This window comes from Lissotriton vulgaris, chromosome 12 (assembly GCF_964263255.1).
Source record: "Lissotriton vulgaris chromosome 12, aLisVul1.2, whole genome shotgun sequence".
In the NCBI taxonomy this organism is placed as follows: Eukaryota; Metazoa; Chordata; class Amphibia; order Caudata; family Salamandridae; genus Lissotriton; species Lissotriton vulgaris.
The window spans coordinates 261,267,648-261,293,890 of NC_141700.1; the positions used below are offsets into that span (position 1 = coordinate 261,267,648).

General features: G+C 40.5%; 1 protein-coding gene across 1 annotated transcript in view; it reads left to right on the plus strand.

The window, feature by feature from the left end:
* The window catches only part of CNGB1 (cyclic nucleotide gated channel subunit beta 1), a 1,326,699-nt gene that overhangs the window by 446,666 nt on the left and 853,790 nt on the right, over nt 1-26,243 (plus strand). The window contains exon 17 of the mRNA XM_086945539.1: nt 948-2,531. Within this exon, the coding sequence (XP_086801665.1) occupies nt 948-2,531 (1,584 nt within the window). The remainder of the gene's footprint in view (nt 1-947; nt 2,532-26,243) is intronic.

Below are 26,243 nucleotides of genomic sequence, written 5' to 3' on the forward strand. Positions count from 1 at the left end.
ATCGTCATCTTAATAATGGTTACACGTTATTGTTATGATTTACTCACATTCTGATTGAGATTATTACAACTGTACTTCATTTCTGTTCCATAGTGTCAATTCCCTGATGAAGGGCATGCTTTAAAATGCCCGAAATGCATTGGACAAATGACGATGACATTGCCTGTGATTAAAATGTTTCAGAATTATGGCAAAGACAATTAATGATGCTGAAAATTAAGATGAACTATAAGCCAATAAATTACTCATGAACAACCAAATCTACAGAGTGGAAGTCTTCCTTTTATGGAAAGATAATCAAATGTGTGCCCATTAAAGGGATGAATCTAGAGACCCTCTAGCATCACTACTAACATTTCCTCAAGGGTAGCAACACTCATGAGTTCATGGTATGTTAAATTATGCTTGCATATACAATGACGACACTTGGGAGTGTGCCATGTTAAATGCATTGTGAAAAGTGGATTGTCTCTAGTTTTTGAGAGAAATACTAAGGGTTGTGAAAATAAACATTTCAACTTTATACATTGCTAATGAAAAGTTAGTTAAATATTATAGGCTTGCTCTGCACTACACCGGAAGAGGAAGTATGCAGTACAAAAAATGTGCATTTATATGAGTTCTGTAAAAAAAAAAACAGGTACAAACCTGGCAGAAGGCATGCAAAAGAAATTACATTATTCGTGAAGCAACTAGTCTTCAATTTACAATTTTATCCCTTAGGTCTATGAAGTACTACAAGTTGCATAATCTGAAATAAGACCTCATTGGAAGCCTACAAGCCTCATTATATTTGAGGTCGAAATTGTGGCACGGTATGTGAGACCAGCAGGCTGCACACTTCCTTTTGGGTGCCAAGCAAGATTGCACTGATCACATTTTGCATTCATGTCCAAAGGCACAGCTTCTTCATTTACTTATGCTCTCTGTGTCCCTCCTTGTTCCAGTATGCATCCCTGTGGAAGATTTTAAGATGGATGTCCATGCTGCCAAAGCCAAGGACTTTCCACAGAAGGAGAAGGTTGAGGAGGAAGTGAGACAAGAAGAGAGTGAGGCCCAGCATGGAGCCAAGACTGAGGAAAGTGAAGTCCAACAGAAAGTAATACTGGAGGAGGGTAAGGACCAGAAAGAAGTGGAGACTGCCGTCCAGCATGACCTAATAATAGCAGACAAAGCTGAGGGCCAGCAGGAGGATCTGTCAGGGGACTTTAAGGCGCAGATGGAAGTGAAACAAGGAGAAGAAGAAGAGAACCTGCAGGAAGTGAAATTCGAAGAAAGCAATGTGCAGCAAGAAGAGAAGGGGGGAAGTGGAGTACAACAGGAAGTCAAGTCAGAAGAACGTAAAGCACAGCAGGAGCAGCGGCCAAAGGACAGTACGGCCCAGGAAGAAGTGACACCAGACGAGGCCTGTGCTCAGCACGCAGTCAGGCAAGAAGGGACTATTAAGAAACAAGACACGATGACAGAGGAGAGTAAAGAGGGGAATGAGGTGCTTAATGAAGTTGATAGCCACCAGGAGGTGATGCCACAAGAAAGTAATGATCAGCAAGAAGAGATGCTGGGGGACTGCAAGGGTGAAGCGGAAATAGCAGAAGAGGAAGGTAGCACACAGCAGAAAGCGGTGCCTGAGGAGAACAAGGTACAACAGGAAATAACAGAGGCGAGCAAAGTCGGGCAGGAAGTGGAAGTACGGAGGACTGGTCAACCAGACATAGTGATATCTGAATGTGAGGACCAGCAGAAACTGATACCAGAGGAGGATAAGTACCAGCATGAAGCATTGTCAGAAGAAAGCGTGTGCCAGCAGGGCATGATGTCAGAGGACTATAAAATCCAGCAAGCGGTGATGTCCGAAGAGAGTAAAGCACAGCAGAATATAGGGTTAGACGACGTAGAAGGCTACCAGGTAGTAGTAAAAGAGGAACATATTATTCAAGAAGATGTGACGACATCCCACCACAGGTTATTGTCAAGGGCAGGTGAGGGCCAGCAGCAAGAAATGCCTGTGGAGGGTAAGGCTCAGCAGGATGTTATACCAGCGCAAGCCATGAGCAAGCAGGACAAGATTGCAGCAGACAATAAGATCCAAAGCAAATGTATGCTAAGAGAGAGTAGTATACAGCAGGAAATGGTAAGAGCGGAGGGCGAGGGCAGAGAAGAAGTATTATCACTGCAGAGAAAGGACCATCAGGAAATAGTGTCAGAGGTAAACAAGGATCAACTAAAAATGATGCTTGAAGAAAGTCTTGCCAAGCAGGATGTTGTAGAAGAGAAAGGCATGGGCAAACAGGAAGCAATACCTGAGGAGAGGAAGAGTCAACAGAAAATGACATTAGAGGCGACATTGTTCCATCAGGAAACTATGCCAGAGGAATGCAGGGGTAATACCAAAGAAGGGCCAGAGGAGGCTGTGATCCATCAGGAACCAATGCAAAAGAAAGGCACTCTTCAGCAGGATATGACGCCAGATGATGAGAAAACAGCCCAGTCTGATGAAAGTACTCCTCTCAGCCCTCCAATGGAGAAGACAGGTAGGAGTAGAAGAAGCTATTATGGTAAAGGGTTCTGGGATCCACGTGGCACTAGTAAACACACATGTCTAGATATCAGAGATTAGCATGTTTCACTAAATATGAGAGTATTACAAAAAACTGCATCTGTGAAGCACATACCCATGTCAGACTATGCTAAGTTGTAACTAATTGTCTGACAGGGCAGCAGATGTTTATTACAACCTTTGGTACATTGCATTGGCTAGTTCACGCTCTCTTTGAAGCCTGTGGTAAACATATTGTGTTCAGTGCTTATTGGGTGACCCTGAATGTTATGTTAGGAGATCAAGGATCCCCCAATATTTTGCCTCCACCAGCCCCACTGTCTGGAGCTAAACGTCCAGCAAGACATTAGAAGCGTGCTATTCTTTGGCTGCTAGGATGCATACATTATCCTTGTCTTAGGTGTTGAAGAATCAGCTATGGATAAAGACTGTCCCTTTTAAACCCAGTGCACCATTTAGTAGACGGTAATAGAGTCAGGACATGAGTGCATGTAGTTGCCTTGTTGTTAGTTGTCAGCAGATCTGCAGAGATCAGTGATGGAGCATGACTGGTAACACATCTAGGAATCATAAGGAAAGTTAATGTAGCTTGAGACCTTTAAAGCCTAGCTATGGCCTCCTATGCTATCATAAACCTCTTAATTATTTGTGTCCATTACATGTCTGTTACAGCCTTTCCCCTACATGGTACAAGGGTGGAAAACATAACGCCAACTCCTTTTCTAAAGGAGCCAGCCAGTGTTGCTTTCTGGCCTCACAGCTTTGTCATATTGTAATATATGATCTTCATGACCATGTGGAAAGGTATAGTGTGGATTGCCTGAATGATAATGGTGTATCTGTTCTCTATCTTACATATGGAGGGGATACGGTTGTTAGTGCGCAAAAGGAAAATGCTTTGTACAAATTACTCTTCCCTCTTTGCGGAATGTTGTAAAAAAATAAAAATTCAAGGCAAATTCCCCTAAGTGGAAGGTGTTAGCGAGGAATGGTAAAATCATAGAAGGGCGTTTGGGCTACATAGATTTGAGCTAGGTTGTGATGAGGAATTCAGTTACTTGGGCTTCTGCTGTGCTAACGGTGCAAGATCTCATCATCAAATTTAGATGATCGCAGCCACGGTCAACAGTAATCAGCAGTTCCTGCCGCCTTCTAACTTTAAGCTTGTGCAGGGTCCCAAAAAAAATGCCTACAACCATCCTCTGCTACCAAGAAAAACTGATCCACGGCTGCTCTGAAACAATCCTCCAAACCATCACTATATACCTCAGGAGTTTTCACATTTCCCTCGTCGGTGGCGCCCATAGCACAGCGAGTCACTCATTCGCACAAATTACACTGCTCCCAAGATCAGTGAAAACCAGAGGACAAGCTGCTGGAATAGCAAAGTACCCTATTTGATCTGTTTAATCTAAATTCTATACATTTATATATATATATATGCATTTTATTAAAGCTTACCATGATCTTAACTCTCGAGAAAACATTTAAGGCACCCCGCTGTTTGGTCAATGGATCAGCTAGTAAAAGTTAGCTAATGGACAACAAGACCAGCTTAATTCACCATTCATTTAATTTGTATTCTTCGCTTTGAAATCTCCTAGCATGACCTTAATTTTATTTGATTCTTTATTCAAAATTAAGTTAAGCATTTTATTAATCACCTTAAGCAAGGGGAAAAATAAATTTAATCCGTTACATTTATTAGCAGAACAGTTCCGAAATAAAGTTAAGTCAAAGACATATTACCCATCTTCTCAGTAATGGAAATAAGGATTACAAACAGCAAAGTTCCCAAAAATCAGCCGCTCTATCTTTCTTGGTGTTCACCACCCATCAGGACACTGACCCCATCAAAAGTTAAAGTCAGGAAAAATCTCAAAGTCTTTGCACCAGGGAAAAATCGATCAGTCCGACAGCATGTGGTGCGAAAAATAATTCGAAGCAAGCGATATTTCTTTCTTCCAAACGACCTCTTTTATACCCTTTTTCCCTAACTATCTAACTAAAATTTGAAACTTTAGGGTCCACAATCATTTCTCATTGGTCCATTCAAGGGGTGGATGAAGATAACCTAATCTCCTCATTGTCCGATTTTTCGCTAAGTCACTTTCTTAACCTAATACAGTCCTAATTGTCTCTGTTGCAATCTTTCATTCATGTCCTTTAGTTTGACACTTCGATGTATTTTCCCTGGCTCACAACACTGACATTCCAATTTGGCACCATTCTGCTCTTTAGGCCACGCTGACCTTGACATCAGCAGCACAAGCACAGGCTGCTCGTACATCTCTCGAACACAGTTGCGCATGCGTAGAAAGAAATTCTCTCGGAGTCTCACAAAACCTCCATGTTTTACTAGGCTGCATGGGCCATAACGGAAACTATTATAGAAACAAACTCAATTAAACGTTAGATTTCAAAGTAAAGCTCTTCTGTTTACTTCCCCCCAATCTAAGTTCACCCTGTTAGTGGTCACCTAGATTTTAAGCAACACATAAGCATTGTTTTCTTACCATTCTCCGTCATTTCTGCCACAATAATACTTCTAATAAGCATACATGCATGGATTTGATTAAGTTAAAGCATAACCATACTATATTAGTAAGACAAATTCACATAATTAATGTATTACAGTTTGCGACACAAGCAAATTAGTATCCCACATGTATTTCTGTGTGTGCTTTCTGTTCTAGGTTGATTAATTTAAAACCACACGATTAATACATATTACAGTTATGGGAAATTTACTAAGAGGGGGTATACAAAAATGTTTTGTTTTCAGCCTCGCTCCATCAATCCCCCCCCTTTGGTAATTTATCACCAAATAACACTAAAAATGTTTATAAAATTTTCAAAAACATGTTTCAGGTTCTTTTCAGTTAATATGATTCACACTTTGGTATCTTCTATTTTCTTCTTTAAACTCTTCCAACTCTATTTCCCCTATCTCATGTTCTCTTTATTTGCTTTCTTCAACTTTCTTTTTTATAGACTTTTTAATGTTTCTTCTCTTTCTACGTTTACAACCTAATTTTAAGACTAAGATTATTACCATCATTATTGTTGCTGGAATTAATACTTTCCCTATTATTGATTTACCTATTTCATAAAACCATTTCTTAACAGCTGAAAGACTCTTACCAAGTTTCTCAAGAACACCATCAACCTCCAGTGGTGCAACTTCTTTATGCAATTCTGTAATATTTGTAATATACCTTTCAATGTTTTGACTTTTATCAGGAATATAGGTACAACAGTGCTGTACCTTTAAAATTCCACAGACTCCTCCCTCTTTTGCCAAAATTATGTCAAGAGCAAGTCGATTTTGCATCCCCATAGCTCTCATAGCAACCATTTCTGTATTTACCATTAAAAATCCTCCCGCAGTATCTGTTGATAAACGATCTACTATCGTTGAAAACTTCAGAATTTTGTTTGCATTAAAAGATATGCCCACTGCTGGTATCAATGCTCCAAAAACATCACCTATTATTTCTGTTACACTTTCCCTTCTTCTACGGGTTAGGGGTTTACCAATCTCATGGATTCCATTAGTTCCTCTATCTACGTGGAAAATTTTAGGAAAGACCAGACCTATATAGCAGGATCTGTACCATTGATCAGGCAATCTATAGTAAGCTTTGTTACCGCACAGAAAATAGATACCAGGAAAAACTGGATCATTACCTCCTTTAAATCCCCATCCCCTTTTATATTATAGGTATCCTCACGTTGGCTTGCTCCCACAAAATAATGATCATACACAGTGTTATCTCTTCGAATACATAATTTCCCTAATTGTGGTGTATCTATACTATTGCTACATTCACATTATTTGAAATGAAATGAAATGTGATTTGTAGAGCGCATGGCTGCCCGAAAGCGTCCCAGCGCTTGCTTAGGGAACCCGTCCTGGTATTCCCCTGTGAGATAACCCATTACTAGGCATCCCCAAGGTGAAAGCCAGGCATCTCGCTGCAAGGGGCCGTTGTGGAGATTAAGCAAGCTATTGCCCAGAGTTACAGAGTGGGACTCCATGATTGGAATAGGCACCGAGGCGAGAATTGTCAGGTCTGGGAAATTTGAGCCCAAGACCCGCCGAGGCAGGGAATTGAACCCTGGTCCGGGCCAGACCTCAAATAAACATAGAGAATCCAACTCAAGAGAAGGAAGGGGGGGGGGGAAGAGTGATCAGCAAATGTTGAAGCACTCAGTGTTCTGTAGAATACCCCTCACACACCAAAAGGCCCCTTGGTGTCATGCTTCATCATCGGGGTCCTCGCACCCCTCTATCGGGATGCGGCGTGCTACGACCTACGACTACGCGGGAGCACTTATAGGAATGACTATGTATGGTGTGCGGTGTGTGGGGTATGTTGTCATAAGTGAGTGGTGGGTTGTGGTGAAAAATTAAAAAGTACCTGGCACATGAGTGTTTAAGAAAAAATGTTTTATTCTGAACTCTGGCTGGTACTATTAAAAGAAGTGCAGTGTGAGGTCGAACCTGTTGAGTTAGGGAACAGGACCTCTGGTGTGCGTTGTCGACATGTTTCGGAGACAGGCTCCTTCTTCAGGACGGGGGCACAACCTCCCCACCTTACTCACATCTTGTTTTAATAAAAAATTGTGTATTTACAAAAAAGTGACAATATTTAGGCTAAGTGTGCCTACAGCGGTCTGCTACAAGTACAATGACTTGTGAAGCTTGCTTGTGGGCTTCATGAGCAGAAAAAGGACGTCAGGGGTGTTGCTTTATATGCAATATGATCGGGACGCTTTGATCACCGTCTTACCCCTGGCGCTGCTCGGGCCAGACCTCTGCATCAGGGTCTGCCGCTCCAACCACTTGAGCCACACTTCCCTCAAGATTGTCGTCCTCAAATGTCCACATTGTAGATTTAGATTGTTTTGTATTTTTTTCTTTTGTATTGAATTCTCCGTTCCTCTACTATATCCAAAAAGGCTTTTTCTTCATTTCTTATTTTACAAGTCAAATTATGTTTGAACGCATAATCATAGGTCAGTTCTTGTATTTCCAAAAAATATTCTCAATTTTTTGATTTTGTTCAGTTCAGGCACAACTTTCAACTTTGCAAAAACATCATCAGAGTTTGAATAATAATACTCCAGTTTACCTGTTTTGTAAAATAAACTAGCTAACACACTACATGTAACCCCATACATTAAAGGAAGATGGTGATAAGTCACCCCCTCCGATACAGATGCAAATAATTTTACACAAACATAGCAGTCACTTGCGTCCATAGTTTTCCCATATTCAGACAATAACTTTGAAAAGGTATTTTTCGAATATTCACTCATAGAATTATCTTTGTGTATTTCTAGATTATATACAAGTTTCATTTCACTTTTTGACTCACAGGCCTTTTCTTTTATACTCTCATTTGCTTTTGCTTTTTCAAAATCAGGCTTAAAAGAATCACAATTGCCAATATTAACCATACTTACATTAATAACCCTGTGCATATTAACCACATTCTACACCATTTTCTAAAAATAGTGCACTTTGATCTTTGTACTTTATTAGCAGGCATATTTTTACACCAACAATCCTGTTCCTTCCCTTTTATATCTTTCTTAGTTTCCCAGTTTAGATACTACTTTTGTCTCCCTTAAATTTCAGTTCACTTACTTTTCCCTTTTACGCACTTTGATGATTCAGATTTTCTTGACTGCTGTTAAGTTCCTCTATTGGAGGCAGTGCAACATATGACTATTCAGGTGACTTGTACCTTTGATTTGGTCTCCTTACTCTTTTTGGCCTTTGCAAAATCTCTTTTTCTCCCAACAAATCCTTTTGACTTGTTATTTCATTTACTTGGTCCTCTTGATTTTTAGCTTTGTTAACCAGTCTGAATTTCAGTCCATCTTTTCTTTTAGGCCAACTATCTCCTTTACGTGGTCTTTTGCTTTCAGATTCTACAGTACCACGTTCCAACCTCCAAGCTCTCTTTGTTGAGCTCCTCCTTAATTGTGTTTCATCCTCACTGTCGTCAGACTAAGTTTCAGATTTTTCATCAGTTTCTTTTATGGTGAACTTTGAAATGTCTGTTTCATTCACTGAATCTGTGTTTTCTTTTGTCAGTTATTTTACTCTGTTAGGAACCACTCCATAGCTGGTACTTGGAAGCTCATCCTTATCGTGAGTTTTTTATTTTTCACCAGTTTCAAGATTTATGTTCCTGCTTCCAAAGTTTTCAAACTGTTCTTCAGTACTTGTCTGATTACCAGTTTTCTCTTTACTTTGATCAGTGTCCACACCGGTATCAAGTCTTACCAGATCTCGACTTTCAGGTCGATCTTCAGAATCTGGTACTTCAATGACTTCCCCCTCTCCTTCAGATCCAGAACTAGTATCTGATATTTCCAGATGTCGACGAACAGGTCGAGCTTCAGTATCTGGGTTTTTATATGGTTCACTTTCAGAGTCCGAGTCTGTAGTGCTTTCTGCTTTGTCTTGTGGATTCTCAGGCTAAGGCACACGGATTGTGTGGCTTGCATGAACCCATCTCTTTATTCCAGCACACTTGACAGCAGTGGTGCTAACCAGAATAACTTGTCTTGGTTTCTGCCAACGAGGAACTAGACAGTTTCTTCTCCTGTGCACTTTTATCCAAATCCAATCTCCAGGGACTAGATCATGAGCTGGATGTTTCTCTTTTGAGTTTGCCTCACTTCCCACCTGATGGAACACAGAAGTTACCAAGTCAGACAGGTTCCTGCAGTAATCCAGTATGATATCATCATTAATAGGCAACAGTTTATCAACTGGTACAATTGCTTGTCTCATCACTCTTCCGATCAGAATCTCATGAGGTCTCAATCCTGTCTTTCTATCAGGTATACTCCTTAGGGTCATCAGAACAAGCGGCAAAGCATCAGGCCATTTCAGTCCAGTGGCCAAAAACATTTTTGCAATTCTGCCCTTTATTGTTCCATTTACCTGTTCAAAAACCCCAGAAGCCTCTGGTCTGTAAGCACAATGTAATTATCGACGAATGTCCAGTGCTTCACAAATTATTTGTATAAGTTCATTCTGAAAGTGAGTGCCTCGGTCTGACTCAATTGTTATTGGGAAACCGAAACGTGGGATAATTTCTCTTAGCTGAGTTTTGCAACAGTAACTCCATCATTTCATCTGGTAGGGAAGGCCTCTATCCACTGTGAAAACAGGCAAATGATTACAAGTACATATCGAAGCTGATTACATGCTGGCAGCTCAATAAAGTCCAACTGCATTCTTGTAAAAGGACTTCCCTCCCGTCCTATGGTTCCCAAATTCACAACTGTTTTCCTTCTTGGGTTTATCTGCTGACACAAAAGACATCGCTGACAAAGGCTCTCAGCGATCATCCTAAACGTAGGATTATACCAAGTTTGCCCAAACAGACGTATCATGGCGTCCCTGCCTACATGGGCTTGACCATGGTACATTCGAGCCATGTTAGAGATCATGCTATCAAGCATTACTGGTCTTTCATCTTTGTAAACCCAAATGTCATCCTCCTCTCTTTGCTACATCCTGCCTTCAACCAAATTTCTTTTTCTTCCTCACTTGCTTCTTCCTGCATTTGTTTTACCTCCTGCCAAGTCTCTACCACTGTTGTTAGTATTAAAGGACTTGAAATATGTTCTTCCTTCCTGTCCCGATTTATGGATGCAAATTTTTTAGCACAATATTTAGCAATAGAGTCAATAAAACGGTTGCCTCTGGTGACCTAGGGCCCGATGTAGGTCGGTCGGTAACGGCCGAAAATCGGTATTTTCGGCCGTTACCGATCGGTATACATGATTTGACATGTAGGTGCACTATTTTACCGAATCGGTAACTTTACCGAATCGGTAAAGTTACCGATTCTGTAAAATACAGAATCGGTAACTTTACCGATTCGGTAAAGTTACCGATTCGGTAAAATACCGAATCGGTAATTTTACCGATTCGGAGCCACCCATATGTAGGTGGGACTCTTCAGAGTCCCAGGAGCCTTAACGAATCGGTATTTTACCATCAAATCCTATTTGATGGTAAAATAACGATTCCGGTGTGCATGCACATGTGTGCATGCACACCTATGCCATGTGACAGGCAGACCTGCCCTTAGGGCAGGTATGCCTGCCACATGGCACCCGTGCCTGTTTTGGGGGTGCCAGAGGGTGTCAAAGTGACACCCCCTGCACCCTTGAGAAATTCGGTATTTACCGATTCGGTAAATACCGAATCGGTAATGTCCATTCATTCCTATGGGCTTCAAAGCCCATAGGAATGAATGGGCATTACCGATTCGGTATTTACCGAATCGGTAAATACCGAATTCATCCGATTCGGTATTCCAGCACATCTGGAATACCTACATATCGGACCCATTGATTTACCGATTTTAAATTACCGAATCGGTAAAATTCGGTAATTTAAAATCGGTAAATCAATTTTACCTACATCGGGGCCCTAGTCATCTCCTTTCTTGTGAGCTGCACATTTTACAACAGCAATTTTTTCAGGTAACTGTATTGCATCAATCAAACTTTTCACAAACTCAGCATTTCTTATGGGGGAATCCTGCAGAAGTTAAATAACCTCTTTGGGACCACAGTTGACCATAATCATGGACAACCACAAAGCCATATTGATTGTCAGTCACTATGGTTACTCGAATTTCTTTTCCCAGTTCACATGCTCAAATCAAAGCAATCAGCTTCGCTATTTGAGCAGAACAAATTCCTTCAGACAAGATGCTCTAGGACATTTGCTACTGTACATACAGCATATGCAGCACTCAGAACCGCTTCATCTGTTCTTAAGCATGAACCATCTATAAACATCACATAGTCAGATTCAGGCAATGGCTTATCTTTGATGTCAGGTCTTGGCTTGGTACAATACTCAAGTACATCCAGACATTTATGATCAACTTCATTTTTCATTTTTACATCCATGGTGTCAGGTAACAATGTAGAAGGATTCACAGTCACACATTGTATAACTGTCACATTATCTGCAACCAGGATTACCTTTTCATACTTAGTCATCCTATTATTCGTAAGGAACTGTGATTTGGTCCTAGTGAGGAGAATCTCCACTGAATGAGGGACACATACCTTCACTGGATATCCCATCACTATACCTTCACTCTACTCCAAACTTATACTAGGAGCAGCTACTACTTTCAGACATCCTGGTAATGCCTTAGCAACTGGATCCAACACTGCTGAGAAATATGCAATTGGCTTTCTCAATTTCCCATGCCTCTAAATTAGAACTGAAAATGCACATCCCTCTCGTTCACTGCAAGACAGTTCAAATTCTTTCTCATAGTCAGGCATACCCAATGCTGGTGCTTCACACAGACTGGTCTTCAATTGTTCAAAAGCCTCCATTTCTTCCTTGTTTAGCACTATGGGGTCTTTTACATCTGCTCTAGTCAATCTTTGCAATGGCTTTGCTATCAGGGAAAATCCACTAATCCATTGTCGACAGTATCCTACCATTTCTAGGATCATTCTCACTTGTTTCTGTGTTTGAGGAGGTTTCATTCCCTGAATTATTCTGATCCTTTCTATAGTGATTTGTCTGACTCCTTTGGCAATCGTGTGACCTAAATACTGCACCTCCTTCTGACAGATTTGTAATTTTGATGGTGACACTTTAAGTCCTCCTTCTGCCAAATGATTCAGCAACGCAATGGTATCTGAAACACATGCATCTTTGGTTCTTGATGCAACCAGTAGGTCATCAATATATTGAACCAGTACTGAATTTCCAGGCATGTTCAAACTCTCTAATTATTTTTTTAGCAACTGATTAAAGATGGAAGGACTCTCAGTATACCCTTGAGGGATTCGGCACCATGCCAAAATATGATCTCCAAACCGGAATGCAAATATTGGCTGGCTATCAGGGTGCAATGGAACTGTAAAGAATGCATTACACAGGTCAATGACTGTATAGCATTCTGCATCATTTGGAATTTGGTATGGGATTAATGTTGGATTTGGCACAATGGGACAACATGGGACAACAATGTTATTGACTTTTCGTAAATCTTGCACTATTCTAAATGTTCCATTAGGCTTTTTCAATCCCATTATAGGTGAATTACATGGACTGCTCATTATCTCCCTCAAAATTCCCTGTTCAATAATTTTGTTTATCACAGGAGTTATTCCTTCAATTATTTCTGTCGTCAATTTGTACTGGGGTGTATTTGGGTAATTCACTCCTTCTTCCACAGGATTCACACCTCTCATTAATCCAATATCCTCTCCTGTAAAATCCCACACTTCTTCCTTGACTGTCTCTTTTAATTCACCAGGTATCCTTTCTTTGTCAAGCACAAGAAATATTCTATTTTGCTCTGAATCTATCATTGACATGGTCATTTTATACAATCTATCTTCATCTGGAGTTTGGAGTTCAATGCCATCTGGTGAGCAATAAATAGCGCAATTCATTTTGCACAGTATGTCCCTTCCAAGAAGGTTAACAGGACTACTATCGCATACCACAAATCAATGCATCTCTTTAAAATTGCAAATTTCAACCTCAACTGGTTCAGTAAGGGGTGTTTCAATCTGCCTATTTGCTACACCTACTACTTTGATGTGTTCTCCTGAGAGAGAAAGATTTTGAACTTCTACTGATCTAACAGTAGAACGGGTAGCACCTGTGTCCACTAGGAAAGTCACATTTACACCATTCACCTTTCCATTCACAAAAGGACCAGATTGATCTACCTCTAGAGTTGCGCGAAGCACGCACTCTTCTCCCTCTCCTAGGCACGGTCAATAACTTTCATCTGACTCATTCCCATCTGACTTCATTCAATACTGTGGGCTCACATTCCCTCGAGGCGATCTTGTTACCTGTTCTACTTCGAAGAATCCTGTCTCTGCACTGTATTTCTGTTGATGTACACTGTGTGGAAGTGTTGTTGTGGCACCTGACTCTGCTGGTTAACTACATGTTGCTGTGGCGACGATTTCTGATTTACCTCATGCTGCACCTGTGGATTTAGTGATGTATTTTCGGGATTAACTTTTGGTGGTACCTTACACTCGTTCTTCCAATGCCCTAACCTGCCGCAATTGTGACATGGAAACTTTTTCTTTGCCTCTTCTAAATTACCCAATCCTTTTCCTTTAGTTGGGTTCCCTTTCATTTTTGGCTGACCTCCATCATGACTTTTATTCTCTAACTGAGCCACTTGATGTTCGGCCACCTTTACTTGTGCCCACATATCTTTCTCTTTAAGCTTTCTTTGTTTAACTTCAATCTCATCACTGTAATATTTTGCATGTCTCAACACCTCATCGACAGAGCAGGATTGCCATCCCATCAAATTATGCTTCATCATGTCTTCTATCTCTGGTCTTAAACCGAAGACAAATCGATACACAAAATGACTCATATCCTTTTCACTCAGCTCTTCATATCCACTATACTGTTTAAACACTAAAAGCAACCTTTCATAATATGAATGTACTGATTCTTTGGGTTCTTGTAACGTTCTGTCAATCTTTACGCAAACTGTTTCTTTTCGAGGGATTTTATTTTTCAAGAATGTTATCACCTGTTCATATTTTGGCATTACCTCAGGTCCTGGAGCACCCGTTTTGGATCTCTCTTGTACTGTGTTTTTGTCCAGTCCACAGTTATCTTACATTCAGACCACAAATCTGCTGGTACTACTATGTCAAACAAGCCGTCTATATCTTCCCACAACACTTTTGAGACTTTCACAAATCGATCCACTTGTCGGTATCATTCCACTGGTTTTTCTCGTAACCTAGAAAATCATTTGTAAATGACAATATATCCTGTCTAGTCCAGGGAACATGCACATACCCTCCTCCTGGTATTTCTCTCATAGGCAACTCATTCACTACAGGTTCTTTTTCTTTAACTGGAAATGCTAATGACGTTTTGTCACTAAATTCTTCCATTTTCTTTGTCCATTTACTTTCCCATCATTCCACATCTCCCCATTTTCTCAACTACACAATCAATTCTTTTATCTGTGTCAACCTTCCGGCAGTATTCAGATTGTTTATGTCCTTTTCAGTAAAATCTACTCTGTAAGGCTTTTGTAATGTTCTAATCTTTGCAAAGTCTATATCAAGTTCATTTGCCAAATCCCTCTATTCGGTCATGCAGATTTTTTAGCTCTCCATGTAATACTTTTACAATTGAACATTAATTCATTGTCTTGATATATTTTTAACCTTTCTGTTCTGATTGTTCCAATTATCAATTCTTCCATACCGATTTTTAATCTGACCACATCTAACATTTTAGGTTCCTGATCTTTTAATTTTAAAGTTTTGACCCAATCACTTAATTCCTTTTCAGTTGGTCCTACAGGAGTTTACGTTAAATTGATTTTCTCGACACTTCTTTGAGGTGTTGCAGAATCTGACTCTGCATCCATTGGAAACTTATATGGGAGACTTTGATTTAAGGTCAAATAAGGTGGTGTCATACGACTAGTATTCCTAACTTCAGATACATTTGGATAAATCTTCTCTCTTACTTTTTGTAAACTCTGATTCAAAGGAATAGATAACAATGGTTCTTTAAGATCAAATCAGGCAATGTCGTACGACTAGTATTCCTAACTTCAGATACATTTGGATAAATCTTCTCTCTTACTTTTTGTAAACTCTGATTTAAAGGAATAGTTAACGTTGGTTCTTTAATTTTCTGATTTTCAAATACTGGGATTCCGGGACCTATTGTTACTGGCACAGTTACGGCTTCTATAATTTTAGTGAGTTCCTGTATCTTTTCAGTCAATTCATTCGTAGATCGCACATATTCAGACGTGCTTGGATTTTCTTCAAACCTCTGCTTTGCTCTTTTCGTGCTGCTTCCAATTTTACAAAATTGTCTTGGAGTACCAGTAAACCTAGTTTCCATTGGTGTAGCATTCAAGTCAAACCTTTTGTCTTCTCTTTCAGCACTACTTCTGGTTTCATGAAATCGCCTTGGAGTACCAGTAAACCCAGTCTCCGTTGGCGGAGCATTTGAATCAACCCTTAGTTTTTCTCTCTCAGTACTACTTTTATTTTCTGAAAATGGTCTTGGAGTACCAGTAAACCTGGTCTCTATTGGTGGGGCGTTTGGAGTTACTGTTACAGAGCTCGGTTGATATGGAGGGGGTCTTCTACTTAAAATCTCCTCCAACACTTCATCCTCTGTCTCACTGATCCCATAAGTTTTTCTCTCCGGCCCCACATTATTCTTCTTTTCCATACAATTGCGCCCCACCATTTCATCAACTGTCCTTATCGGATACATTCCATCACACATATCAGCATTTCTCCATCTCTTCATTCTACTCTCATGAGTCGTTACCCATAGACCTCTCAATCTCCCTCTAGGTCCTCTGAATTCCTGAAATCTTTCTCGCTCCAATTCATGCATCTCATCTTCCCATTCAGGCAATGCTTCAAATTGAGTTGGTCTAGGTCTCAGTTCAAGCTTGGTCAATTTCTCTCTCAAATTTCGTAACACAGCAGTACTAAATGAACCTACTTCTGGAAATGCCAAAACTCCATCATTCTTAGTGTATCTAGCCCAATTTTCTAACCATATACAGGTATGATAGCCATATTTTGTCATCATGTACGATGCAGGCGTTTTGGGCGGAGGAAGCAATTTTCCCCCTCTGGTAGCTATTTCCTTGCCTTTTTAAACATGTTTTTAAATTTCTAAAACCATGTAGGTTTTTCCTTTTCTTCTCCATAATAAAACAAATTTTTCTGTCGATTTTTCTGTTGATTTTTCTGCTAATAAATGTAATCAGTTACATTTATTAGCAGAATAGTTCAGAAATAAAGTAAGTCAAAGACATATTACCCATCTTCTCGGTAATGGAAATCAGGATTACAAACAGCAAAGTTCCCAAAAATCAGCCTCTCTATCTTTCTTGGTATTCACCACCCATCAGGAATCCGACCCCATCAAAAGTTAAAGTCAGGAAAAATGTCAACGTTTTTGCAACAGGGAAAAATTGATCAGTCCGACAGCATGTTGTGGTGCGAAAAATAATTCGAAGCAAGCGATATTTCTCTCTTCCAAACGACCTCTTTTATACCCTTTTTCCCTAACTATCTAACTAACATTTGAAACTTTAGGGTCCTCACTCATTTCTCATTGGTCCATTCACGGGGTGGTTGAAGATAACCTCATCTCCTCATTGTCCGATTTTTCGCTAAGTCACTTCCTTAAAGCTAATACAGTCCTAATTGTCTTTGTTGCAATCTTTCATTCTTGTACTTTAGTTTGACACTTCGATGTATTTTCCCAGGTTTACAACACTGACATTCCAAGTTGGCACCATTCTGCTCTTTAGGCCATGCTGACCTTGACATCAGCGAGAAAATTACAAAAAACAATTTGATGGACAGAATGTAGATCAATGACATCAGCAGCACAGGCTGCTCGCACATCTCTCGAACACAGTCGAGCATGCGTAGAAAGACATTCTCTCGGAGTCTCGCAAAACCTCCATGTGGGACGCTGGTGTGGCTGCCTGTTCGAAGACCACCAAACTCTTAATCAGGCCCTAAGTCTTTAATATCATGATACCATAATATCGTGGCCAAATTATTGCAGGCCAAAACCAAATATCGACAAGAAAAGTATCATTAGTAAGTAAAAGTGTACTATACTGAACTGCACATCTATTTACCTTGTTGAGATATATATATCTTCAGGGTGTGTAGGTGTGGGGTTAAGACTATTACCTCTGTACTTGCTTACATATACTCACCTTCTTAGTATTTTAGTCATCAATATTTTTGCTTTGATATTATCGATGCATGATAATAAAAACTCGACATTGTGAGACACAAGCACTGCAAACAGATACCAAAAGTGTACTTTATTTTATGTTGCACAACTGACCCAGTTAGAACATGTTTTTGGGGCGGAAATAGAGAAGAGGACACAAACACCTGGAATTATAAAGTTTAAATGCAATTTGTTCTTATTTCAATTTAGCCAAGGGATATTTAGATGTTCCTACTTATTTGTGAAGGTAATGTAGAACATGGGAGTAAAGAGAGATCCAGAAATGGGGGTTATGTTTAAATCATTCATGAATCAGATTGCTTCAGGAGAGGAAAGGTGGAACTTACCATACCTACCATTACGACGCAACTTTTACAACGCAAACCATTACAACGCATTGCGCTGGGGGGCGCTCTAGGATAGGGAATAGGTTTAATTTACTATCCAACACCTTCCCTACTATCCACGGGGACTGGAGTTGGAATAGTAAATTAAGCTATTCACTATCCCGCGCCCCAAAGCACTATGCGTTGTAAAGGCATGCGTTGTAAAAACTGCGTTGTAAAGGCATGCGTGGTAAAAGCATGCATTGTAACATCATACATCCCTCCTTCTTTGGTTGTAAAAATGTACCCTGAATGCGGGAAGAACAATGAGAGGATAACAGATGAAAAAGAAGCAATGCTGCATGTAGGGTGGCCGAAATAGATGGGGTAAGAAACTGCTGCGGTACCTTGGCAACCCAGAACATTCTAAGAGGAGCTGTGGTCAGAATACCAGAGGCTATAGCATGAAAACATTGTACATTTCCACTCACAGTCATCGATACCTGCACAATAGTGTGTATATACGACTTTGGGGAATTCATAAGCATTTCCAAGAGTACACCTGGAAGGTTGCACCAGTCATATATTTCCAGGCGTACTACCAGGAATGTCAGGTGACGTCTACTGTTTCACCGGTTCGGACTTGTATGGAGGACGCAAATCAGCATTGAAGAAATACAGTCCTGTGTGCAGATGCACTTTTCTTGTTCTTTGATTTCCACTACATGGACGCATGTTCCCCATGGAGAACCCACTGACCCTAAACCTCTACAACATATCAAGGTGTTCCAAATGCATACAAATGAAAACCAGTTCTCTCTGTCACCTCTTGAACTTTGGGTAAAAAGATCCCTCAGAATGTAAAGTCCACTCCTTTGGTGTTTGTAAAAGGAGTCCACAAGGTGAAACCCCTTCCTATTGGATTTTATCACAGAGCTCACAATGTAATACCCTTCCTATTGCATTTGTCAGGGTTCACAATGTAAAACGTTTTCCTCCCCTTCCTCTTGCATTTGTCAGAGAGTTCACAATGTAAAAACCCGTCCTATGCCATTTTTCAGAGTTGGCAATGTAAAAAACACTTTTTGTTTTTCTTGAGAGGTCGTTCACAATGAAAAACTCTTTCCTATTGCATTCTTCAGAGAAGTCACAATATAAAAGCCCTTCCTGTTGTGTTTGTCAGCGTTCGTAATTGAAAACCTCTTCCTATTGTACTTGTAGTACGTTTTCAATGTAAAACCCCTCCCTATTACATTTGTCACATAATTTATATTGTAAACCCTCTTCCTGATGTGTTTGTTTGAGAGTTCACAATATAAAACCTCTTCTCGTTGCATTTTTTCAGAGTCTGCAATGCAAATCCCATTCCTCTTGCATTTGTCAGAGAATTCACATTGCAAAACTCGTTCCTGTTGCATTTGTCAGCGAGTTCACACAATACCCTTCCTATTGCATTTGGCAGAAAATTCACAATATGAAACCTCTTCTGATTATACTTGTCAAGGAGTTCAGAATGTGAAAGCCCTTACTAATGTAATGCCCACTGGGATACACCATGCAAAGCCCCTTTCATGTGCTTGGCGTGCAGTCTGCTAGCACAATGTCCTAATCAGGTATAAGTTTCGGAACCACTGGTTATGTTGACTAACACAGATATTGTCCAATCGAATACTTCTAAAGAGGAAGGCCAGCGGGTGGGCGGAGCAAAAGCCCCACTCTCTGTATTGCTTCTAAAAGCTCTTTGTGTCGGGATCACATCAGCTCTGGCAGGCAACTGCTCTATCAAACCAGACCTGGAGAGGAAGGACATTTGAATGACAGTAGAATTAAGGTCAACAAGCATGGGTGGGAGGAATGGGTGTTAAGTTTGAGCTCTGTGAGTGAAAAATAAACCCTGAAGAAAAGAGAAAGACGAGGTGGGAAGAAAGGAGGGAGGAGAGAAAAATATACTGAGACCACGAAAGAGAGTGCAAACTTAAACGAGAGACGGAGTTGATGTCCCAGTAAATAAAAAAATGGAGTGGGAAAGCAAGGAGATAAAAAAATGAATAAAAAGGAAGTAATGCGTAAGACAGAGAAGTGTGAAGAGGAAACAGTAATGGAGATAGAGGAAGAGGAATAACCAGATAGAGATGTTGGACATAAAACGGTAAAGGGAAAAGAAAAAAGTGACAGTAGATGAAGGGTGAAAGCTGGTGAAAACAACTAACAAGAGTGAGAAAAGAAAAAGGACGAGAGTCAGTGGAAAAAATGTTGGAAGGAAGTCAGGGGAGAAATCATAGCTTAATAATGTATACCTTTATGAAGGAGAAAAGAAATGAAGATGAGTAAATGGAAGAAAAAGTACAAAAGTAGAGAAGGAAAGGTGTGAATGGGAAAGACAGCGGAGCAGTGAGACTAAGGAAGGGGGGTGGGAAGAGGAAGACAGCTGGGACATTGCAGTGATGGTGAAGCTACTCGATGTGAGACAAAGAGTTCAGCCCGTGATGCAGAAACCTAAGGGAGTACATGCATGAGCTTAGGTGGGTACTGACAGTACTCCATTGTGTGTTTGCAGGTGTTCAGCTGCATTCCTGCAAGGTTTCAATTGGGCCGCCTAAAGGTGCTGCATAGGTTTCTGCATGGGCTCATTGGCATGCCTGCATGTGCTGACTGATCAGCTGAAAGGAGCTCAGTTTGGTATTTGTAGGAGTTCAGTTGAGTCCTTGCAGGATCTCTGGTGGGTCCCTTCAGGAACGCCGTGAGCTACCGCCAGACTTGATTAGTCCGCCTGCAGGACTTGAATGCCGTTTCTTCACATATCAGTGGATGCTGCAGGAGGTCTATGGAGTAAATACAGGAACATACTTGTGGTGCCTGCAGGAGCTTAGCAGGGTCCCAACTGGAGTTCTATTGGAGGCCTGCAGTAGATCAGTTTGATCTTCACGGTCGCTCATTGGCTGCTGGTCGGATATAATGGAGGGCTTGATGGTTCTAAAAGGACTGTGCATGAGTGACACTGCTGGTCTGCAGGAACACTGTGGGATGCAACAGCAGATCAGGGAATTACGAATTTTGGAATACAAATTATTAAACTGAAGAAAGTGGCATTTGCATTGGAACTATTTACCACGCCCACATCCCACACAGACTCCATTCCACAACTTAAGAAGTGCTGAAAATATTGGTTCAAGAATAAAAGGAGCCTGTCTATTTTTACAGGCGTCCATGTTTCTCTAAGCCACCCCCCAATTATTGGTATTCCTTAAAAAGGGCTGTTGCTCTCAGCTAGGCACATGTATGAACAACCTAATTCAAAGTTTATACAAATTAGGGTCACTACGACTTTTAAAGTGTTGATAAATGCCTGAGCACAATGCATTACAAGGCAGGTTCTAGGGGCACTGGTACTTTTCACAAACCATTGCATGAAGACTCCTATCAACCGACCCCTAGCAGGGAACCTGAGCTCTAGATGCAGATTTAGTTGGTTTCATATTCTCAAGCAGCCATGATATATCCCACACTTGGAGGTTGATGGAGAGCCACAAGTAGTTCCTGGGACTTGCGTGGTTTTCGAATATTAGTAAACCAGTTGCAGTGTCCAAATGTAGGGTGCAGTGTCTGTAATGATTATGTATCCGTGTTTGAGCGAGCGAGCATGCACCACTGGTGTGAGGGACAGAGGGAGAGAGGGTTCTGAACTTCAGATCAGACATTGAGTTCTGAACAATGGATGTTGCTTCTGTGATGGATCTTAAGATCTCTAGTGGGAGATGTCTGACTTGACTTATCAGGGAAACGGGTGGCAAGACAAGGTCTGGGATTGGATAAGATCAATGACAGGAGTGATGTTGGCAGATGAGGTGCTCGCTCCGTGGTTAATGTGATTCTCAGGCTCTCCATCTTGAAGAGTGTGAACTTGAAAAGTGATGTTTTCTCAGACTCTTAATGGGCATACGTCATCTAATTCAGTGTTCTCATTGCTTATCGGTGTAGTAGGGTACTCAGATGTAGTTGTGTCTATAGTAGGTTAAGCATCTGAGGAAGAGTTGGTAGCAGATGATGGCGCTGGCCAGAGCCATGTGAAATATGAGGTGCTGTCAATAGCGAGAGTGGAGATGTGCGTACCGTCCTTCCTAGATCGGTAGCACATAAATAAATTACACCACACATGGAGCTTGGTATAACATGTTTCTATTCCCTACAGTGTAACCATTAACTGACTCGTGCTGCCTAAATAATTTTATTAACCACACCCAATCACTTACATCACTAGGTTACGATGTCTGTTAGGGACCATGGGGGTGCAGCGCTCTATAATACACTCTACACGTCCCCCTTCGTTAAATAAAAAGTACCAAAAAAACCAATATATACATCATAGATTCTCAATGAGTCGTAGAGGCACTCAAACCACACTTTCAAATTTTTTGGTGTGAAGCTGAGGCAACACAGGAGAAACAACCGCGTCAGGCACTGGTGACCTAGACATCAATGCAGTTCTAGGGTTCTCCTGGCCCTCTGATGACAAAGTGCCACTCCAGATGTCTGAAGCCAACAGACTTCGAGGCAGGTGCTTGAAATGTGAGGAATCCTTGGGAATAGACTTTCCAGGATGGTGAACAGTTACCATGTAACCCTTGCAATGGATTGGCATCAAATGGAGCATCAGATTTGTATTTCTGCCTCCGCTTGACAAGGACGCAGTCTCCTTTCTGAAAAAGACTGTCCTGAGCATGGCGACGCTTGTCTGCATAAGTCTTCATTCTGGACTTGCTAGATGAATCAGTGAGTTAAACTTTCTGATCATCAATTGTTCTTTCGGTGGTCCACTGGGCAACTTGGTACACATTGCCCTTCCGAACATCAGGGAGGCCGGGCTTTCACCGGTTGTAGAATCGGGGGTAGATTTGTAGACACAAAGCTCAGTTCCCTCTAGCATAGCATGCTGGATAGCCTTCTTAAGGCTGATCATAAACCATTAACCAATGCCATTAGCCTTGGTCCATAAATGAGTGCTTTTCTGATGCTTGATAGTCAAATGAGAATGAAGTCTAATAACTTCTAACCATTGAATGGTAGGCCATAGTCAGATTTTTGAAGGGACGGAACACCCCACGTTGCAAATATACATTCTAGTCTTTCAATTACTTTATCATGAGTGATTGACTAGAGGTCTTACACCAGAGGAAACCATTAGGTAATGGCCATTTTCAAGGGGTCCAAAATCAATTGCAATTTTCTCCCAGCCGCATCTTGGAAGATCTGACATGTTCAAATGATTCTGTGTTGTTTCGGGAGAGAAACAGTTACACAAATGACAAGCCTGAAGCTCTTTTTCAACCCGCTCATCAAGATGAAGAAACCAAACACGGTCTTGGAGGGCTCACCTTGTGGCAACTGTTTCACAATATCCCTAATGTGCGACTTCAATGACTTGCTGTGGTATACCTTTAGGAATTACAATTTTCAACCCTCACAAGGTAATCCCTTCTTGTGTAACTAACAGTTCATCACACACATTTTTGAATTTCTGATATTCACTGTCTTTATCAAGAGTTCTAGAATGTGTTCTCCAGAACTGATGCATAATAATGTCTTTGAGGATAAGCATATTCCTATCTGCATTGTTAGCAGCACTTATTTGCTCCCTGGACACAGCTGCAAGAGTACTGGATCTTATAATAAAGGCTAGATCTATCGTTAGTTAGTTCCTATGCCAGAGGGATCATAAACAGAATTAGATGGGCATATAATCTGGCTCACGCAGATCCAGGAACACTTAGAGCACTTTTAAAAATAGAGACACTGGACCAAGACTATCGAAAGTATATATTTGGAAAAAACGTAAGTAATGCTTTTAAATTATCATCAGTCTCTCCAGAAATGTTAATATCTTGGACACCAGCCCAGCTGAAACTCTGCTTGAAGCACTTAACACCAAGGCTAAGCATGGAATTGGATATTCAACACTGCTCCAGGCTTTCAATGTACAAACAGTTAGCGGGCACAATATTTTTTTTAAAAACGCAACCATATATCTTTTTTAATCTAAATCATGGAGTAAGGCGAGCTATACTTCAAATACGGCTAGGAATATTACCGCTGAAATCATACACCTTTAAGTGGTCATCAAATCAAGGAGAGACGAATCTCTGTGACTTATGCAAGGGTGGGGTGCAAGACTTAGAACATGTTCTGTTTGTATTTCCAAACGAGATCGTGGTCGCAGCTGGGAACAGATACATTACCCCGATCAAAACAAAATGTAAAATAAACTCGGTCCAGATGTTGATTTCCCTCTCCAATGCTCCACCCAATGAATTTGTGTGTATTAACCTGTACAACTTTTTAAAGTCTTTTTTAAAATTATATTAATGTGATATCTCTTTTAGCAAAAATTGAATTTGTATCGTGTATAAATTTGTTGTTCTCATAAGAGAACTAAATCAAATCAAATAAATGACTTATAATAAAGTAGTTAACGCAGGGCTCAGGGCTGGGCTGTGTACCTATGGTGCAAAATTAGGGACATTTAGTATCTCATTTTCCCTATGCTTTGTTAAAATTAGTGTGCAGGCTAAACCTCTAGAAAGCCCAGCCCTGATGAAGAACCCCATTGATTAAGAGAATGGTTTGGAAACGCGTCGGCTATCTGGCTGTTGGAAAGAGACGCATAATAGCATAGGGCAATGTATTTAAGAACATATGTACTTGAACAAGCTTAGGTGTACATAACTCGCAGATTGTTTTTCGCATTTGAAAAAGTCAAAGTGTAACTGTTTGTGAATTCTTTTTATTTGTTTTTTCGTTTGAAATGTTTTGAAAGCATTGTAATGTATGCAAAAAGTCCTTAAACTGCATCCACAGCTTAAGGAAGGTTTCTTCCTATGAGGATTGAATGAAAATGTAAATATGTTTTGAAATGTTGAAATATGACAAATGCATACCTTCTTGAATCATTGAAAGGAAGGCCCACACCAGCTGAATAAACAAGCTTTGGTGGTCTAAACTCGAGCCCTGGCACCTTATTTTCTCAATAATATAGTTGTCCAGCCAGGACCCGTAGGACAAAACCCCCCCCCCCCTATTTATAAAATGTGTCTTAGGGCATTTGGATGTCCAGCGTGCTGGGCAAGGATGACACCCAGCCCCACTGGGCTTGCAACCTCCGTCTGTAATTTCTGATCAAAGTATGCCATTTTAGTGGCGTTCTCAGTGGCGTACTTGATTTTCATAAAGCTTTGTTCACATTCACTTGACCACTGAAATGGGGCATTTTGTTTTAAAAAGTCTCTCATTGGGGCATTTACAGTGGCAATGTTACATATATACCTTGAACAATAGCTGACCATACCAAGGAAGAATCGCAGCATAGTTACATCTCATGGGGAGAAATGGATGACCAACCTTGTACTTTATTTCAATCTGGAGTCATTCCCCAATCAGAAAAAATATGACCAAAGAACCAGAGTTAGTTTTTATGAAACTGACACTTTGCTGCATTTAAAGTGAGACCTGCATCGGCAAGTATACAACACATTTGTGAAATAGCTTTATAGTGTTCCCATCGTATGGCCCCAAAAAACTAGTAAGTCATCTCTGTAATTGAAAGCATTTGTGATTGATTGTATTATGCAACGGATGACATCCTGAAAGAGTTCTACTACTGATGACACTCCAAAACTTAGCCTTTTATATCTTAACAAACCAACAAGAGTCATAAAGGTAGTAATGTACCTGCAATTATCTTCCAGTTTGAGCTGGTAATCCCCTTTGTTCAATTCAAGGTGGGAAAAGACTTTAGCTCTATTCAGCTGCTTAATAATTTCAGCAATGTGCGGACCTGGATGTCGTTTTCTTTCTATCGCTTTGTTCAGTTGGTGCATACAAACGCAGATGTGCACGGCTCCTTCACGATCCCTTTTAGGCACTAACACTATCGGTGATACCCATGACGTCAGACCAGTGGATCACTCAATGATGTCATGCTTTGATAGTGTTTCAAGTAAATATTTTATTAATTTGTTTCAGTCACGATAACCATAAAAGTACATACCATCAGCAATAAATATCATATTTTATATTCGGTTAAAAAGACTCATGAAACCACATTGTTAAAAAGAGAGTTTAGACATTTTCACAGAAAAAAATAGTTTAACGTCCGAAATCAGCTAGTATTCATTGAGCAAAGGCTGAACAAATATAAATACATAATAAAATGCAACAGCTATCACAAATTTGTTTAGTGCATTCGGTCTCACATTTCCTCTATATAATACATTTTGCCCAAGACAAAGGATGGATACAATTATTTCCACCGCTAGTAAACACTCCCTCACATGTCAAGATCAGTTCTTCACTACAGCAGCTCCTAGTGATTATGCTCATTTTAGGTAAATTGAGAGGGCAAATAAAGTTGGTTCTGCGGTGTCACTTTTTATTAAACGTAAAATCGCTGCACAATGTTTGACCTCTAGGTTACAGCATACTTTAAGGATCCATCTTGACCTTGGGGTTTTGTACCTCTAAGCCTGTGTCATCATGCTCTCACTTTGAGGTA